Source organism: Pimephales promelas, chromosome 6, assembly GCF_988280905.1.
Source record: "Pimephales promelas chromosome 6, fPimPro1.hap1.1, whole genome shotgun sequence".
NCBI lineage: Eukaryota > Metazoa > Chordata > Actinopteri > Cypriniformes > Leuciscidae > Pimephales > Pimephales promelas.
In genome coordinates, this window is record NC_142774.1 from 32478732 (window position 1) to 32499870 (window position 21139).

Sequence of the window (21139 nt, forward strand, 5' to 3'; positions counted from 1 at the left end):
GAGAGAGGCGTGGAAAGAGTGTGTGTGGGGGTGTGTGTGTGTCTGTGTGAGAATGTCTGTGAGAGAAAAGGGAATGTGGCATGCCGATTTTATAGGAAGAATTAAATGTTATGAACAGCACGGAAATAGAGAGGGGGAAAGAAATGGAGAGAGAGAGAGAGAGAGAGAGAGAGAGAGAGAGAGAGAGAGAGAGAGTAAGTAGGAAAAGTATACAACTGTCAGTTTCCAGAAGAACTGCACATTAGAGAGGATATGAAGAGGCTTGTTTCTAAAAAGAGAATTTGAGAAAGCAAGAGATAGAGGAGGAGAGAGGGAAAGAGAAACAGTGACTTGAGACTGTCAAAAACAAAACCAACAGTCTTAAACAAAAACGTCTAATACCGTCAAGATGACAACATGCTCTCCACTTTTCAAGCTCCACGTGTCTCTGTTTTCTTCTCCTCCTCCTTGTTTCTACCAGGGAGAAAAGGTTTCAACAGGAACTGACCAACATCAGTGATCACCCCAGACGTCTGAGGAGAGACTGGTCAAAGCGAATGGCTTCCTCCACGCTCTTGTGGAGTCCTTGCATCATCTTTCCAAACCGCTTCATTGAAGGAATAACGCAAATTGGTTGCAGAACCAATTAGGGACTCTTATTGCAGAGGAGCGTATTTGATATATCAACAGAACTGAAGTACTAGTCTAGAAGCTTTAAACTTGGATTCATATCTATATATCACCTTGGAGAATTATTTAATACAGTGTATTTTTCTGTATTTCTCTTTAGAAGTCTTCAAAGCAGGAATTGTTTGGATCATAGAGAAGCTGTTGACCCCTGGAGACATATGACCTTGACATCCTGGCTGGCTTGAGAACAGAGCTAGCTGTGTCAGAGGGTGAGCTCACCACAGGACGGGGAGAGTGGGTAACTGACCGCTCCATCGCCACAGACGAACGGTACCAACACGGGGTGACACGCTCACAAGGCCAGAGGAACCGGAGGACAAGAGGAGAATCGTTCAGGTAATACTTAGACTGTCCATCTGCTTATCAGTCTCTTTAAAAATACTGTCACGTTTTTTGTTGTTTATATACAAATTGGTATATTCAGTTATTCCAGCAGGGACTACTGACTAATACTGAGATTTAGACATTTCCAAACATGGACAAAGTAAGTTTGGGATGTCTGTGACGTGAGCAACTAAGGATTATCTTTCTTTATGAAGATAACTGTCTTTATCGAAAATGAATAATTCACGAAAGCGCTTGGCAAAGGAAACCGAGCTCTGTCAGGCTGGACTTTGGGACCAGATGTTCCACAGAGGGAGTAACTTCTAGCCAGATGTGAGAGGAATGTCCTGGTTAGGACCTTCTCTGAATGCTCACCGCTAACCGCTGACTTCACATAGACGTCATGAAGATCTATCAGACCTAAGGGACTACAAGAGCTTCTGCCATTTCACCATGCTGTGTGGTTTTCCCCCAACGGTCTTTTATTACTGCACTTCTTTCCATCTTGAGACTTTCTTGCTGGTCTAATTTTAAAAAGAAGTCACTCATTGATGGTTAATCACTGAAGAATGACTTGTGCAAAATGTAGAGAAGTATTACTGTAGTTTTAAGTGGGTGGAGGGTCTGCTGAAATGCTTGGCTGACTCAACACTTGGCGCAAGTGTGAATGTGATTTGTCTATTTTTTTTTTATTTCTTCACGATTCATACGGAAGTTTTTGAAATCTTTTGATTTATATATAATATATATATATATATATATATATATATATGAAGAGTTCAGATGCAAAAGCCTCTAAGTGCCATTTGAAATTGTCTTCTAGAATGATAATTTTTGTCAAGCTTGTATATTTAAGTTCAGTGATTTCACTTAAATGGCAATGATAATTACCTATTAATTGTTATTTAAGTGAAATTACTGAACTTAAATATACAAGTTTGATAAAAAAATCATCATTAAAGAAGAAAATTTCAAATGGCATTTAGAGGCTTTTGTATCTGAACTCTTCATATATATATATATACATATATCATCTCTGTAAGTATCCAAAATAAGTCAAAAGCTGTGAACACTTGAATGTTTATCAGCATACACTTGATTGGTACAAAATCTATAGTATTTATAATGTTCATAAGGCTTGTGGCATATTAAGTTGTTAATGCGCTTTTCAGTGTAACATGAAAACAAGTTTAAGAGCACTTGAGATTCAATGTAAATAGCATTCATTTCACGTGGCATTTTAATTTCTCTCACATCTAAAGATTGTGTCATTATTTGTAAGTGTTTGACAATGAAGTAAGAAATTCTCTCTTTCTCTGCAGAAGGACCTGTATCAGGTTTTGTGCTTTCCGTGGGTTGTAATAATACGGCTCTATGGGCTAGCAGAGGGATCTGGCCATGCCTGTTGCCGTTCATAAAAGAAGCTGGGAGGACCATGTGATCCCACGCACAGGATTACAGTACAGCTATGATGACCTAGACTTGGTTTTCTGTCATGTGCGGTACCAGCGTGGTAGGTGTGCCTCGATGCCCGAGTGTGGTCATCACCAGCCTTGGACTTTATCCTGCCCTGAAAATGGTAGTGGAGATGGAATGAAAAGGATGGAGAAGATAGTACAGAAGTTTCAGGGTGGATCTCAACTTAACTGCGATGGTGCAAAGGGCCGAACATTAATGCCTGGTGATACTGTCAACGAGACAGCACAGCACAAGAGTGACCAAGATAGTAGGCTACCTTCAGACAATTCGGCAGATCAAGATGAATTGCAATGTTCTACTTTGGGAAATTTGCAAGCTCACAATGGAGATCCAGATAATAAGGAACTAAACAAGGATAAAGTATCTTCTCCTCATAGCCTGACACATTCTCTGCCTACTACCACATCATTGGATCAAACAGAGGGAATGAACGATTTATCATCTGAGTTGAAGAACGGTATCTCCTTAAACAATTCTGTCAAAGCTGACTGTTCTGAGCTGACTTCTACCAAAAGTGGAACTTCTGTGGAAAATATAGAATCATTAGTGAAGGTAACTGTGAGTAGTCAGATGTTACTTGACCACAAGAGTGTCATAAGTGGAATTACAGACATATCTAATAAACCTCCCACCTCTGACTCACAACAGAAATCTGCTGACCCACACATTATTGTGGAAGGACAATGTTGTGAAATGTCTGAACAGACGATTTTAACATCTGGCAAAGTTGAATGCTCAGGCACAGATGAAACTATGATCCCAAACTTTTTATCATCATCAACCTCTCAAGAAACTCATCACATTCCAGAAGCTAGCTTAGATGCTAATAAAGCTAGTCTAGTGTGCAAACATCACATGGTGACTCAAAGTCTACAAGACTATGAAAATCAGGGTGATGGCATTTTGAAATGTCCTGATCATGGCGTGTTAAATGATGGAAATTTTAAAACACCTGCTTGTGAAAGTTTTCAACTGGAGCCATCTGGAAAAACGGACACAATGGAGACGTGGATTGATTGTTCCTCAAAACTTCAGACCATCCATGAGGGGTCCTTTCCTGAATCTGGAGATGATACTTCTCCTCAGATACCGGCAGAGATGCTAGAACATTTAACAGACTCAAACACCAATTACTGTGAGAATTTGTCAAACTCAGAGGATCAAAACTCAAGGCTAAAGGAGACAACCAGAGGAGATCTTCAACCTGAGGGACTCTATGAGGAACTTCAGAGAAATCCAATTACAAATACAGCCAAAGAACCTGAGATTGTCCCAAAAGCTGAAAGTTCCCTTGTCAAGCTTCGTACAAAGAAGGTAAGATGTTTTACATATATGTTGCTGTTGTTGTTGTTGTTTTTAGTTAACAGTAATTGACAAGTATGATTTAGTTTGGACTGAAATAGTCAATGTAGTCAGATGTACATTTTATGACAGGTTTCAATAACTTTCCATTCAGTTTTATTTTTACTCAAGGGAAATAAAAAAGAAGAGCAGAGATGAAAAAAAAGTTCCCATTATGTGCCATGCTTATTACTTAGTCAGTAAGTAAATTCTGTGGGAATTTCCACATAAATTGTCTGTAACAAACCAATTAAGCATTGCAAATAAACTGAAATTGGCGAAAAGTCATTCTATTTTATGCATCACAAGATTTCAATTAGTTTCACATAAAACACTGTATTGACTGTTTCTTATTTATTTCTTTTGGGGTATTTTTGCTAGTTTTTTATTATAGAGATCATACAGAGCAGACCAGAAGTTATGGGGTGGAGGACAGCGGGAATGTGATCAGGCTTGTTTCAAACATGAGCACCGCAGCTCATACTATACTGTAGTTTGCTTTATTTGTTTTTCAAAACCCCAAACTCAAAAAAGAATTAAATATGAAGGGCAATTCATCCAACCAATTTGTGCTACAAACATGATTGGTAACACATTATGTACTGTAGCTTGAAGAGATGTGTGTGTCATATCATATCATATTCACGCAAATGGGAATGGGCACTTTTGACTTCAGTCAGTAAGCAAGCAACTGTATCCATTCAGAATGGCTTAGCAACCTAGCCAGCAACTATCAACCACTCAAAACACATTATCAACCACATAGCAGTGCCGTGTCAACCACAACCAGAACATATTACCATAGTGTTAGATAAGTTTGCACATGCAGAGTAAGCACTTTATTTCAGATAATGTTCAGTTGCTCTTCCATTCAAAATTTGTAGGTTTTTGAGATCTTTTAATGTTTTTTTTTCATCAAGGCTGCATTGTTTAGATGAAAAACAGCAAATATTAATGTTGTTAAATGGAAATTCAATTTTAAATAACGGTTTTCTATTTGAAAATATATACATATGTAAATTATTCTTGAGATGACAAATCTGTTTTGTTTAGCTGCCATTACTCATCAATGTCACTTAATCCTTCAGACATCTTTCAATTTGGTGCTCAAGAAGCATTTTTTTTTATTGTCCATGTGGTAGCACGTTATTTTACAGTACTCTTTGTATAGTAATTGCATTAACTGTGTGATAACTAGGTACTAACCCTGAACCTACACTAAACTTAAAGGAGAACTCTGGCGCAAAATGAGCCTTTGGTCTAATAAAACATCAGTACCTAGTCAATTGTTTTCATGATAATCAAATGTAAAGCCTTCTATCTCTAAAAACTGTTTAGCGTATAATGCTAGTACTGGGGGCATTTACTAAGTAAAAAAAAAAACATGTTTATACCACTAACAAGGCTCAAAATAGCCCCACACTAACACAGTAACATGATCATGGTCCTTACATGCAAAACGAAGCATTGAGAACTCTGTAAGTGTACAGAACGTTTAATAAGAAGATACTTTATAAAGACAGTTCACTTTCCTGTATACAGACAGAAGCCATCTTAGAAAATAGTCTCGATAAGTCGATCCCCGTACGCCGTTCATACAGTTCAGAAGTTCGCTGAACTTCATACAATTCAGCTCACTCAGCACGATGGTTTTGTGGTTTGACTTGTCGTGACTGTTTTCCAAAGATGGCTCCTGTCTGTATACACGAAGTGAACTGTCTTTATAAAGTATCATCTTATTAAAATGTCTGTACACTTGCAAAGTTTTCAATGCTTTGTTTTGCATGTGTGGGCCCCAACCCGATCTCCCGACCAAGTCGTACGAATTCGACGAATGATTAAAAAGTGGCTAATTCGTAACAATTCATACGACCTCACTCGTACGAATTAATACGATTTTGCTAAATCGTACATATTTTACGAATTGGCCAATTCATATGAATTCGTACGAATGACCTACCCCTTACCCCGCCCCTAAACCTAACCATCACGAGGGTTTAGGCAATTCGTACGAATTAGTACGAGTGAGGTCGTACGAATTAGTACGAATTAGCCACTTTTTAATCATGCGTCGAATTCGTACGAATTGGTCGTGAGATAGTGTTGATGGGCCCTCATTATGTTACTGTGTTAGTGTGGGGCTATTTTGAGCCTTGTTCGTGGTATAAACTAGTTATTTCTTTTTACTTATTACATGCCCCCAGTAGCATTATAGGCTAACAGTTTTTAGAGATAAAACTCTTAACATTCGATTATCATGAAAACAAATCTCAGAGAACGGTTGACTACCAATGTTTTATTAGACCAAAGTTTCATTTTGCGCCGGAGTTCTCCTTTAACCATATCAGTTACCTTATTTTACCCAGTACTTTAAAAGTAGACTGGAGGTGGACGTAAGTGCAACCGTTCATGTTGAGAATGTTTTTTAATATTCCTGACTGAAAACTGAATATTTCTGATTCATTTTTTTTTTTTTAATATTCTTTGATGGAAGTTTATAAGAACAGTATTTATTTGAATTATAATGTTTGGTTTTTTTAAAGGTCAATTATGATTAATTTAATGCTGAATAAAGGTATATATTTTAATAAAAAACCTATTGAACTAGAGTATTTTTAATTATTATTATTATTGCTCTGTGCACTGCACACATCTCTTCATGAGTGGCCAGTGTGAATAGCTTTTATTTTTAGCTGCTTACAAACCGGTTCCAGCATGTTTCTTCTACAGATGCTTTCTTCCTTCTCCATGTTTGTTCTTGCTTGTATACACAGTTCTGATTAAAAGCGTTCATATAGCACCATGCTTTTCAAACACCACATCCTAAATCACTATGCCAGCTCACTGCCACGCCCTATTGAAAGCAATGACATCACTCCGGCTTACATCCTTGGCCATGGGCATCTGTGGAATGTTCCACGGTCCAAGAAACTGGCGTCACACACGACCTAAAATGGCACGAATAGAGTAAGTGTGAGAAGGCTTTGTGTGTCTAGTGATGTGTGACAGGTAGTTTGTGTAATCTGTTTTGTGTGTGCTTGTATATATTTTTACCTTTATGTGTTTAAGGTGATTGACAGCAGCCCGCCTTGCCAACCTCGGTCCCTTAGGTAAAGTCTCTCATAGCTTTCTGTGTTTATTCATCCTTGCCCTATTCCACAAGACCCTGGAGGCGTCGTCCAAAACACAGTCATTATTTATACAGCAGGATCCATTAGAAAGGAACCAGCCCAAGCAAAACACGCCACGCTGTGTAATTGTCATTTATTTGTGAGGTTGAAATCCAGGGCTGGTGGCTGGAGTTCTTGTGGGGATTTGTGTTTGTTACGGAACGCTGGAATGAATGCGAGCCATTTAAGGGCTTGAACGATTCTTTTCTACCGCTAATGGAGACACAAACTATTATAAGTTGAAGGACAGAGTGAGCAACGGGAGTCTTGAGAGTGGGGGTTTGTGTTTGGCATATGAGTACTGAAGGAATCCTGCTTATTCCAATTATCTCGTTCAATGAATGAGAAATACAATTAGCAAAGGATTTTATTGGTCATGTAGACGGAGAGTAAGATACTCATTTGGTTATTCTATCAACAACACAGCAATGTTGATTTTGGAGATGAGACCAATGATAACTGAAGTATTTCCCTATTACGCATGATGCTCCTCAAACACAGACACTCTGAATGTGCTGGATTGTGTCATTCAGCGGATTTATCAGGGAGTTGAATTATGAATATGGGCTTCATGGTGGATTTGAGATTCTTGGAACAGTTTAAGTGACACTAACACAGTGACTGTTGCAAAAATCACTCCCCGTATTGAGCAACTGTCTGACATCACATTCTCTCTTCCTTTGTGTTTGTACGCTTGTGACTGTGTGCATGAATTTGTGCATAAGATATGGGGTGTGAATCTTTGGGTAGACAGATAATGGATTTTAGTCATAGTTTTAATTTCGATTCAGGAACTATTTTTGCAAATAACGATTTGATCTGATTCACAATGAGATTCGATTCGATTTTAATTAATGGTTCAATTCTGTTTTAAAATGTATGTTTAAAGGAACACGCCGACTTTTTTGTGACTTATTCGCCGTATCCCCCAGAGTTAGATTAGTCCCATCACCTCCTATGCACGTATATGCACGTAAAATATTACTTTTGCATGTTCTTAGCAGATATGGATATGTGCGTGTACTGTATGTGAACATTTCTAATAAAGTTTCTAATAAAAAGGAAGTACCTCGCCCCATCATACTGTGTTTATAAATCACTTTTCACTCAACCTTAGAGAAAAAGAGATAATTAAATTGTGCAAAGGTACAGTAATTATGCTGATACAAATATTAATGATGAAGATCAATCTCGTAATTAGCTCCCTATTGAATACTGCTGATTTGGCCTTGAGATGCACAAAGTCTCTAGAGCAGCCGTGTTGATCGTACAGTATTTCACTTTGGTCTCACTATTTAATGAGCAGTCAAGCTTTAAACCAGCCAAACTGATGAAGCAGTTGATCAGCATGGTCATCATGAGATGTTTATTGAGAAAGTGCTAGTTTAGCTGGAAGGAGAGTTCACAATTTCATCATTTACTCACACTTATGTATGCATTTCTTCTCGGGTTGCAAGAAGGTATACAAGCGACTCTATTTGGGACCATCAGTGGGTTCCAATGTTAATTGTTTGGGACCACCAAAAACCACTAACACAGTTGATACAGGTTTGAAAACATATGTGGGAAAAATACATTTTCAGAGAAAATATCCTCTTAAGAAAGGGAAGAAACCAATGCACCAGCATCCCAACATTTTTTTAATTTTTTTATTTTTAAATGTTTTTGAAATAAGTCTCTTACTTTGATGCAAATTATGCATTTATTTGATTAAAAACACAATAAAAACAGTAATAATGTAAAATATATTATTAATAGTAGAAATAAATATATTTCAAATTGCAATTTATTCCGGTGGTCTTCAAGTCTTCAATGTAACAGATCTATCTGAAATCAATCGAATATGCAGATTGGTGCTCAAGTTAGGCCTACATTATTTATTATTACATATACATGTTAAAGTTGTGCTGCTTAATGTTTTTTTTTTTTAATTTTTGTTTATTTTATTTATTTTTTTTTTGTAACAATGTAAAAGCCTTTGTCACATTGGATCAATTGAATGAATCTTTGCTGAATAGTATTAAGTATTAATTTCTTTAAAAAAAACTAAACTTTTTGAAAAGTACTGGTGGTGGTCAGTTAGGTTAAGGTGACATATTCCCCTTTTCACAAGATGTAATATAAATCTATAGGGTCCCCAGAACGTTTCTGTGAAATTACAGCTCAAAATACCCCTCAGGTAATTTATTATTGTCAAATTTTCCCCTTTTTGGGTGTGAGCAAAATGTACCATTTTGTGTGTGCGTGTCCCTTTAAATGCAAATGAGCTGCTGCTTCCTGCTTCCCATAATCCTTTACAATAGCTAGCTTTGGATACTCCAGCAATAACAAAACACATGGATTTCAATCATCAAAAATCTCAGAAATAACCACGGAGTGCAGCCTTATGGAGAGACTCTGGAAGAGGTTAAAGCTTTAAGACGCACCTGGACGTTTATGGTTAGTGGATACATTTATGTAGTTGTTGTGGAGTTACATTGATTCGACTAGCATGTGCCATCATGTGTAACTTTTACAAAAGTGTACACAGACAGTTACCTGAGGTCTTTATAAGACAGAGGTGACATTTTTTGGTAAAATAGTGTTCTGTGCACCCAAGACAGAACAGTCTGCTAGCATGCTTTGCTCGAACTTTTGTCATTGTGTTTGTTCCGAACTGGCGCAAACCAAATGACTGCCATTGGTGGAAACTCTGCAGATTAAGGGGCGGTAATATTATAATAAGATCCCCTCCCTACACCAGAAGGGGGGCGAAATCTGATCAGTTTATTTTTGGACATGCTTGCAGAGAAAGGTTTAGCAAAACAAAGTTACTGGGTTTTCACTTTTCACGTTTGCTGGGTTGGTAGAATCACTGGGGACCCGATTAGCACTTAGGTCTCCTGACATGGGGTTATTTTACTGTTTCATAATGTTTTCTGGGTTGCCCTTTTTAGTATGTTTTTTTAGATAAAAAGTCAAGTCATTTTTTTTTTTTTTTTCTAGACTGATTTTCTGATTTGAACGCTTTGTTTGAAAGGGCATGTCTGCTGTGTGTAACCGGCCTCTGCTGTGATTGGCTGACATGCTTGCATATGAAATTGCTACATATTACATGTGGGATGAGACGTGATGAGGTGCTTAGTGAGGCACAGATGAGACGTGCCTCACTAAGCATCCAGGATTTTAGGCTATCTATTTATCTATCTGGATGCTCTCTATCTATGCTAACATTATGCTATCTGGCTGTCTGCCTATCTCTCTCTATACTAGCCTATCTATCTATATCTATCTGTCTGTCTATCTATATCTAGGTATTTATCTATTTATTTTATAATTTATGCTATCTGAATTACTCTCGTCTACTACTCGTCTCTCTATCACTCTCAATGCTCTCAAGGTGGGCTTTGGTAAATCTTTCCCCAAGGTGACGTATAGTGCAGTGGATTGTGGGGGAAAGGAGAATATTTGCAAACCACTGTAAGATAGTGCCTACTTTTTCGTATTATATTATGTTTTGTGATGCCCAACAACATAAAATACAATGAATAACAGTTTAAATATTTATTACCAGCAAGCAAATTGCACAAATTCGTTGAAAAAATGAACCCTGCGACACAACCTTTAAGGCCTCTGTACATAGAGCATCTGATGCCCCTTGGCCCCCACTCTATGGTCATGTGTCTTTTATTTTCAATTGCTGCAACTTCCAATAAATGATTCAAGTGGGAACTCTAATCCAGGCCGGGGGTTCAGAGTACTTCTCTGTTAAGAACAGCTTTACGTCAGGGCCAAACACCAAAACAAGATTAGAATTGTGTGCCAGCAAGTTTAAAAAGAGGACATGTGGCTCCTAAGTTACTGTAAAGTGCAAAATGTAGTGTTCCCTATTGTTCCTTGTGATGCTCTTCACCTGCTGCTTTAAGTGTGTTGATGTATGGACTCATCTCACCGCGTTTTTTTGTTTAGTCTTTAGTAGTGAATTGAGAGCGTGTGTGGGTGACTGTGTGTGTTGGGGAGAGAATGAGTTGAATATAATTGTCACTAAGAAGCTAACAAAAAAGCACCATGGTTACCAAGGTTTTGGACTTGGTATCATCTTAAAACGTAAAGACGAATGCCATATTTATGCTACCGTACTGTTCAAACATTTGGATTCAGTAAGATTTTTTTTAAAGTACTTCATACTTTTATTTAGCGATGATTCTGTATTTTGATCAGAAGTGACAGTTTTCAACGTTCATAATCATAATAAAAAATAAAAATGTTTCTTGAGCAGCAAATCAGCACATTAGAATGATTTCTGAGGGATCATGTGACACTAAAGACTGAAAGTAAAAATACCATCTCAGGAATATATATATATATATATATATATATATATATATATGATATGAATGGTAATCATTCAGTATGATGGATGTTTTTTAATGGTAAAATTGTCCAGTATATCATAGTATTACCATGGAAAATGTCCAAACAATGCTGGTTGAAATTATACACATCAGTTTAGATAATTAAGTAATTCTGATTTAGCAAAATATTAAAACTAAGAATGGATAACCTCACATGACAACATGCTAAAGAAGAGCTATCGTTCCAACCACAAAACGCAACTTTATTTTTCTTTGGTAGCTACTGTGTCTGGAGCGCTGAAGTAAGGTAAATGATTCAACTGCGTGTGCTTGATTGACCTTAATCAATAATATGCAGCACAATAATTGGGAAGGAAATTCTGAAGCTGTCGCTCTGTGCCTTTCCATAATACACCCAGTCTCTGTCCCACTTAAACATGGACATCTGCTCCAGTCACATGATGCAGTAATGTCATGTTCAAGACTCAGCCAAATATCTAGCAAAATACTTCAGATACTGAAGTAAATGAGTTAACCAAAGGAATGTTGCAGCTTATGCCATTTCCTGAAAATCTGTGATGAGGTTATTGCAAACACAATATACATCTGGGTTTTCTTCAATATGTTAGGCCTGTTTCAGTATTATTATGAGCAGGTTTTTTTAACAAACATTTTTTTTTTTAATGTTTTCAAATATATGTCTGTGTATCTGTGTGTGACATGTTTGTGGTGGTTGATCTTAGGTGAATTTATAATTCTGTGAGCTAACTTTAGGCAAGTATTCATGTATTTTTGAAAGTACATGAGTCATACCCAATGAGCCATCATGTACTGCTATATGAGGCAACATGTGAAAGTAAATATTGTATGCTGACGTTTTCTATAATTTGTCTTACTAAAACAAGGTTCTTGCCAAGTATTCTCGCGACAGATGTTCTGTATATTTACATTACGATAATTCAATTAATTTAGTTCTTCAGCTCCGCTTCTAGACACCCACTGCCACTGAATCACTGTAGTGACCTAAAGAACCATTTAAAAGGTTGTTATTTAACTCTAAAAAAAACCTCTGACTGTTCCTACTTGAATATTACGCATCAGCACATCCTTTTTCAGTATTTATTATGATAACACATATTTATTGAGCACCAAATCAGCATTATAAAGGGTCATGTGACACTGTAGACTGATATGACACCTTCATAATAATGACATGACACATGAAGGAGGTTGTATGCATGTTTATGACAACTGTCATTAAAGGGACAATGTGTAGGAATTTCTCCCATCTAGTGGTGAAAATGTATTTTGCATTCAAACAAATTGTGCTCTCCAGCACCTGACAGGTTATGATCTATTGTTTTTTTGTCAAGGTTTCATAACAAAGACATTTCAAACAATGTCATGTTTGCATTAAAAATGTTATAATTGAAAGAATGACACTTAATGACAGTTGTCATAAACATGCATAAAACCTCCTTAATATTCATGACATTGTGTCCTGTGATGATTATGAAATTGTAATGTCAGTCTAATGCACACCCCTTCAAGAAAAGTCTTACTAACTTGTCATATCTTGACTGAAGGATTTAATTCTAGGATTAAAGAAACCAGCAAAAATGCAGTTCCCCTGATGAATAGTGCTATTTAATTTCATTTAGTGCTGTCAAACGATCAAAATATTTAATCGCGATTAATCGCAGTAATGTCATAGTTAACTCGCGATTAATCACAATTAATCGCACATTTTTTTATCTATTTTAAATGTCTGTTGATTTCATTTTGTCCCACTATTTTTTTTCTCTCATTTTAATGCTCTTATCAACATGGAAAAGTGGATCGGCTTGCTTTGTGCAATTTTTTATTTTATTTTTTATTGAAAGCAACATTGGCATATACTTCAAATTCACACTAAATTCACACTAAAATTCTCACTTGGAGCAAATAATCTCTACAATGTAACAGTGTCCATCAATAAAAGGGTGAAAGAAATACTGACGTGTGTGTGTGTGTGCTTGGCCATGCAAGCAGTATTTCAGACTGGACATGCTGTGATGATGATAGCTCAATGACAAAACACACAGATCACTTTGGTCTTCTCAATGGAACCATTTGGCAATTTTTTTAAAGTAAACTTTCCATTCAGAATCTTATTGGCATCCATTTCGGCATCTCGCGCTCGTCATCCACTCAAAACGTAACGTTAACCAACTACTTGGCCGGCTCGCAAGCCGAAACGAGTGTGTGCGGTATGCCTATTGTTTTGTTTACGGTCTAGCTAGATCCGCTTGCGCTTTGTTCGGTGAAGCAACAAAACGTCCTCGCGCAGCACAATCCATTGAAATGAATGGGTTTCGTAGCGTAGCGCGTATGCCGCGTCCTGTTGCAAGAAAACTACAAAGTTTGCTTGGCCAAAAAGACCGTTAAACAAGCGATTAAAAAAATTGACGACGTTAAAATGGGTTTGCATTAACGCCGTTAATAACACGTTTAACTGACAGCCCTAATTTCATTACAATAAGAGTTGAGGCCTGAAATTGTACCATAGTATATTTCAGGAATTTTATCATGTGTTCAGTTTTCCTTTTCTCTCTTCTCTAAGCCTGTCTTCCGAGTGAGGGATTGTGCTGGAGAGTTGGCCGCTGACAGCTTCCATTTTATATTAGTGGCTAACCAGCGATGTGTCACTCTGCTGGACACACTCATTGCAGACGCTGAGGTCTTAAGGAAAGATCTGTGGGGTCCACTAAGGACAGACTTCAGTTGGTCATAAGCACATTCCCCAGAGATCTCAGGAAAAGAAGAAAAGAGCAGGATGATTCTGGGAGATCTCACAGTGTGGGGATTCTGTCAAATCAAAAGAGGAAGAGCCCATAGGAATGTGACCCGTAGAAGACACTAAAAGGGAGTGAAACTGTAAATGTTGTCATATTCTTTAAAGATGCAGATCTTGCCGTTTTAGGGTACCCTTTAATGTCGGTTAGATGATGTTATCGGATAAACTTACCCTGTCACCTAACTGATGTTAAAGGTAAAGCATCAGTTGTATGACGTCCCAGGATCGTCATGTAACTGGCATTAAAGGGTACCCTAAAACGGCGGATGTTAACGGCGGATAAAAGACGTCCCAAGACGTCAGTTATATGACGTCTTGGGATGACACTGTGTTATTCTGGTATATTGCTCCATTTAAGGCTCTGCAAGACAGATGCCACTTATATCAGAGATAGAACAATACATCACATGAGAGTGAGAACAGAGGGCTGTGTGTTCAGAACAAGTGTGTGTCATGGAAAAGCTTAGGCATACGCAACTAGCCTTTCACCACACACACACTCACATAATTCTAGTTCACCTCTGCAAATCCAACAGCAAAACACTGACTCTGACAGGATAATTCTGTGCTAAATGGAAAATAAATGGGGAGGCAGTCACAAGACATTATAATAATAGAGAGCGAGAGAGAGAGCACGCAAACTCACGCATAAATCATTTGATTTCTTTCTAGCCCTCTAAGGCCGTCTTTGCTCTGTTTCACAGCTTATGTAGAAAGAAGCACATATTTACAGTTGTCACACTGCCTGTATAAATTATAGACGATGCCTGAATACTTGATTCTGATTGGCTGGAAGATCCAATAAAACGTCCATGCCAGATTAATCACAGTTATATATTAATGAAGCACAGACACATATGTCACACGTACATGGATATCGCACTGCACGCCGCACACATTCAGGAGCAAAGAGACTTGTTGTCATCACTGCCCTTTGCTTTTATTAATAAGTTAGCTTCGGTACTGAATCACTACATTATATTACTCGGCAAAGAGGCTCTAACTACTTAAAAACTGCAACTGTTTTTCAGTAATTTAACTCACAGCTTCATTTCTAGTATAGACGTTGCACAGGTTCGGGCAATTCACACACACATATAAACATGAACATATAAACATGAACACACACACACAAGTCAAGTCACCATAGAGCTTTTCACAATACAGATTGTATCAAAGCAGCTTCACATTGATCACATGAAAATAATACACCAAAGTTTGTTTCTAGAAGAAAATTGTGTCATTTTACACCTGAAGTATAAGGCAAATGAATCATATTGTCGAATATTAAATGTCCCCAACTAAGCAAGCCAAAAGCCAAAGCAACAGTGGCAGGGAACCAAAACTCCAAGGAACTCAAGGAACCAAGGAAGAAAATAACCTTTGGAGAAACCAGGCTCAGTCGGGGGCTATTAGTTCACTTTCGTTTTGTATTTGTTCATTTAATATTAAACTTGTTGAAGTTTGCCAGTTCCCGCCTCCTATTTCCCATAACATCTGAACCCCATTACAAATGTACTAGCACAAAGCTTATCTAGCATTAGGCCTCTAGCATATCGCTAGAATTAATACTTATATACTGTTATGTTAGTTACCGTTATATTATCTTACTTGCTATTTCTTATAGAAAGAGTGCGACATTATAAAGTTACATTACATGTGTTGCAAAATACGTGATGATTTGAGGACCAAGTTTGTTGTCAAAGTATGGGCAGGCCTTAGTCAATGTAAAGCATATTATTGACGTTTTGTCCCTACAAGTGAATGTGCCATACCTGTTTATTCCATAGATATCTATGTTAAGGCTAGATATCTCGTCCACGCTGCTGGCCAATGGAGGTCGACGTCAGCACCTGGTGGCCTTCTTGTCACAGGCAGCTCGCTCACTGGTAACATTATTTTAATGGTACATGTACTATTTAAATCAACGTAACTTACTAAATTTTCTACCGATTTTCAAATGGTCTGGTTTGTTATAAACGGCAGAGATGATACTGCATACTTATGAATAATACGTGTATAAATAAATAATCATCCAGAATTATAGCCACGTTAATAACGTTTGTAAGAAACCAAACCGTTTGTAAAGCCGTCAAGATTTCAACGAGATAAAAGTATTTCTTATATCAGATACCACAGGGCCCACCAGAAAGCCTGTCTGTGACAAGATGGCCGCTGGTGATGACGATAAATACTCCGCCGTGAGACATCTAGCCTTTATATAGATATCTTTGGTTTATTCACCGTCATCGGTGGCCATGTTTACTAGCCTGCGCATTCACGGCAGGCTCCGTTGTGGGGGAGGACCTGTGGAGGGAGGGCTGTAACGCAACAGAGTGCAAGGGGGTGGGACCTGTAAGATGTGCTTGGTCAAATTTTTAGGCTAAGTCAACGTTTCCGTTGTCCGTTATCAACTTGTCTGTTAACATTGATAATAAGAAATGTTTCTTGAGCACCAATTCAACAATTACTTTCAATGTACTGTCCACAGACTCAAGTGTTCAATGACAAATACTCAGCTCAATGATTTAATCATTTAGCAGACACTTTTATTCAAAGCGACTTACAAATGAGGGGAACATTTGCATTCTATCGCAGTCTCATAAAGAGACTCTATGACTATACGAACAAATTGAGCCAACCATTTGAATCTTTAGCTTACCATGCAAAGCATCTTTATCGGCAGAATGCTACAGTATGTAGAGACAGAGACAGAGAGAGAGAGAGAGAATCAGATACATATAACAGACAACAGCTGTCCAAGGACTGAACTGGCTGAAGTCCAAATAAACTCAATGACCTGTACCATTCACCAACTTCAATAATACTCTCTGTTATCAAATGTGTATTAATAAATCAATAATGGATGAAGTAAATGGCACATTTCTGCACTTTCTCTAGGACCTGAGAACAAAACATTTTTTACTAAATATTTGTATTTTTTTTTTTTTACTTAGTGAAATAATAAGTGACTTTGATTATTTGAGCATTTCAGCATAACATTCAAATAAAAATGCTTTTTTCAGTTTCACACTTTATAGTGAAGCTTATTATGGCACAAACAGATGCACAGTCAAAATGTCAAGGAAAGGTCACTGTAGTGAGAGTTGTGCTGTATGAATGTAGAATGTTTTGTGTGTGTGTGTGTGTGTGTGTGTGTATATGTGAGAGCATGTGTGTGTACATGCTTTGCTGTCCTTGTAGCTATGAAATGTCTCAGAATGTCCTAGAACATTTTAAAAGCCTGACAAAAAAATAAAAAAGACCTCGAGGACCTTGAGACCTTGATGTCTGCTTTCTCCATTAAGGGATACTTTTTCCCACCTGGAATATATATATATATTATATTTTTTTATATTTTAATATTTTATATTTTTTCGAATGTTATTTATAATGTTAATGTATTGCTACTAGCTAGGCTTAGAATTTCATGTTAAGAGCTACTAGTGCAAAGTGCCCGTGCAAAATCAGTTGGTTGCTCATTACAATTAAACAGTAAAAGTTCAGTGACACGTTTCAAGTTGAAAGTATTTTAATTGTCAGATGCACAGAACAACACAAGGTTAAACTGGCCACTGAAATTCTTATGACAAGACACTGCATAGCAACCCGACGTAACATAACATATAAGTACACGAAAAAAAGTGGTAACAGTAGTGCAATATTGTTCATTTAGTGCAAACAGTAGCTAAAAGTGACAGTGTGTAAGTGACTAGAGAGAAGGTGAAGTGAGATTGTCATTGTCCATTTTGAAGCCTGATGGCCCTTGGGAAGCCGTTATCCAGTCTTCACGTGCGGGACCGGATGCTTCGGTATCGCCTACCGGAAGGTAGCGGGGTAAAAAGACTGAATGATGGGTGGTATCAGTCTCTTAAAAACCTACTAGCTTTCCTAAGGGATCATGTGAGGTAGATGTCCTGTAGGGCTGAGAGCTCCCTGCCCATGATGAACTCAACAGACCTGACCACACTGCGTATCTTGCTGTCCCTGTCAGTGCAGCTCCCATGATACCACCAGTCAATATCCTCTCTATTGTGCAAGTTAGTGAGGAAGACTGAGTCCATTCCAAACTTCTTCAGTCTCCTCAGGATGACGAGGCTTTCCGGGCAGCCTTTTTTTTTTTTGGGGGGGGGGGGGGGGGGTGCTGGTGCCTGTGTTGGTAATCAATGTGAATGAAGTGCGGTCACCGATTCTCACCACCTGTGCCTGTACATTCTCACTCACCTGTGATTAGAGTCAGAGCCAGGTGGCTGGAGTCCACCTTGGTCCTGTAAGCCCTTTTTGCTGCTTTGTTGGCCTTCAGAAGGTTCTATCTGGCCTTCCTGTACAGATCAGGGTCACCCGTGTTAAGAAGAGTCTGATTTTCACAGCTCAAGAAACGAAGAGCAGTGAGATGCTAATACCACTATGTCCGTTGCCCATAAAAAGTTAACCATGACATAGACCCCTCCGCCCCTGGGCTTGCCTGAATCAGCTGTTCTGTCCTGATGAAATATGTTGAACCCTTAGGGGGTAGATCTCCGGGACGAGCCACGTCTCGACGAATGCCCTGCCCGTTCTCATCCTTTAACGTCATATAGAACGCTATATGCAAAAACGGCGCTATACTACGCACATGGCACCCTTTATCGTTAATATAACATGTGAACCCAAGATGTCATAAATCCTTTAGCGTGAATATGACACGCACACCCTACCCCACACCTAAACTTAGCCCTCACAGCGCGTGTTATATTAACGATAACGGGTGCCATGTGCGTAGTATAGCGCCGTTTTGTCATATAGCGTTCTATATAACACAGTCTCATCCCAAAAAGTCATATAACTGACGTTTTGGGACGTATTTTGACCATACGTCAATATCCGCCTTTTTAGGGCCCCCTTAAACGTTGGTCGATGGCGATCCCGGGCCGTCATACAACTGACGCTTTACCTTTAACGTCAGTTAGGTGACGGGTTAGGTTTAGGGTTAGGTTTAGGTATGGGGTAGAGTTAGGATCCCATAACCTCATCTACCGACGTTTAAGGGGGCCCTAAAAAGGCGAATATTGACGTATGGTCAAAAGACGTCCCAAAACGTCAGTTATATGACGTCTTGGGATGAGACCGGGTTGTTCTATATGACGTTAAAGGATGAGAATGCGTTGGAATGCCAACACACAGCAGTTTCTGATGTTCTGTTGGAATTTGATACGTTCATTAAGTTCATCCCTTTTGTTGGTGATGGACTAAACGGTAGCAAGCAGGATCATTGGAAAAGCAGGTTAAAAGTACCATTCACGAGTTCGGACAAGAACTCCAGCACAGCGGCCTTGTTTCTTGATAGATGCGACGAAGGGACAACAAAGAGCTCGCTGCAGTCCCAGCACATATACCGAAAAGTTGAATTAAAGTTTGTAAAATAATCCTCGCTAAGTGATGACCTAATATCCCGAAGTGTCTGCTGGTCATACTGCCAAATCCAGAAGGTCAGCAAACACAATCTTTCCGATCAACAAATGCCTTGATTGCAGTTGCTTGTTCGTCTTTTAAAATGAATGCGCTGTCGATTTCTTTTACAACAGACGCGATAGCGGAATCTATCTCAATTCTCCAGCTGCAGTCAACTTTGAGGGAAACCAATTCAACCCAAGCGCTCTTTGATGACGTGATGATTACGTAACTGCAGATCATCTGTCCATCATTGTTTAAAGCCTGTGCTGGCAATTCTATAATTGTCCCGATGATTTCTGAACATAATTATTCCTCAATGGATCAAGTCCAGACCGAACTTCCCATCCAAAAAAAAGTTGTTGGCGGGGTCCGGGCTGGCATCCAGGCTAAGCCTATGGAGGGGTGAGACAGTTCTCAGATTTAATCAAAAATATCTTAGAACAACGTGAGTAATTACTGACAGATTTTTCATTGTTGGGTGAACTAACCCTTTAAGGATGTCCACAGCTGTAGTGTCTTACTAAAAACACACCACCTGAGGTCAGTGTAACACCTGATATCACATAAGACATGAAGACAGCAAAACAGATGAGAGGAATCTTTCTGCAGTTCAATAATTAAAAACTTGCAGGCATGTGAGCTGACCTGTGTGTTTACAGTAACCTTTTAAAAATTACTGTGCCATTTTACTTGTTTTTTTTTTTTGTTTGTTTGTTTTTTACTGATAATGAAGTTACTTTTAATTATCAAATCCGTCCTTTTCTATTTAACTTGCTTAGGAAAAATAACAAAAATACAAGCAAATAAAATGTAAGAAATTGTCATTAGTCAAAGTAGAGCTATGAATATGCTGTGGGTAGCATAGCTTCTAATAAAAATCAAGAAGTACTAGATGCATGTTTGAGTTTAGATTGAGATCTCTGACTTTTGATTGCATACTTTGGTATCCTGGTAAACATGAGCACAGTTTGTGACATTGTCTGTTCGGAAACTCACCAGCTGGGGAGGTTTCCTCATGAGAAAATCTGAGAAGCAGAAGATTTAAGCAAAAGTCTCAATTTGTTCTCCATTTAATCTCAGTTGAGTGAAAGATAAACATTTGGATTTTAAAGAGATCTCATTTACGACTGTGATAAGCTCATTCACACTGCACAATTTAATTGCTTTAAATTTTATCTTCAAAATTTCAAACTTTAGGTGTAATGGAATTCTGAGGGGGGGGGGGGGGGGGTTCTGTTTGAGTGGGTTTTATATCATGGTTTAGGTCTGTGCCCCTATAGTTTTCAGTTAGTTTCTTTTTTTTCATTCGGTTATATAGTTCCTCATTGGGTTTACACCTTGTCTGTTTTAATGCGTTTACTAGTGCGAGTTCGGTGAAAAAACGCGGTTGTCACTCACATAAATAATTGTAGGCCTACTAGCTTGTAGCAGCTAGAGGTAGTAGGAACCGGAACAGGTCAGAACATTAGAAATGACATTAGGAACAAACCGTTTAAAAACATTAACAAAAGAGAACTACATAAACTGATTATCGGAGTTGCTCGTTGTTGGGG

The 21139-nt window shown here is 38.3% G+C and overlaps 1 protein-coding gene across 1 annotated transcript in view; it reads left to right on the forward strand.

The window, feature by feature from the left end:
- The first annotated feature begins 217 nt into the window (after window positions 1-217).
- Window positions 218-21139, forward strand: part of dlc1 (DLC1 Rho GTPase activating protein) — a 112310-nt gene continuing 91388 nt past the window's right edge. Inside the window, exons 1-3 of the mRNA XM_039674679.2 lie at window positions 218-676; window positions 770-1005; window positions 2316-3786. Coding sequence (XP_039530613.2) covers window positions 2392-3786 — 1395 coding nt within the window. The 5' untranslated portion in view covers window positions 218-676; window positions 770-1005; window positions 2316-2391. The remainder of the gene's footprint in view (window positions 677-769; window positions 1006-2315; window positions 3787-21139) is intronic.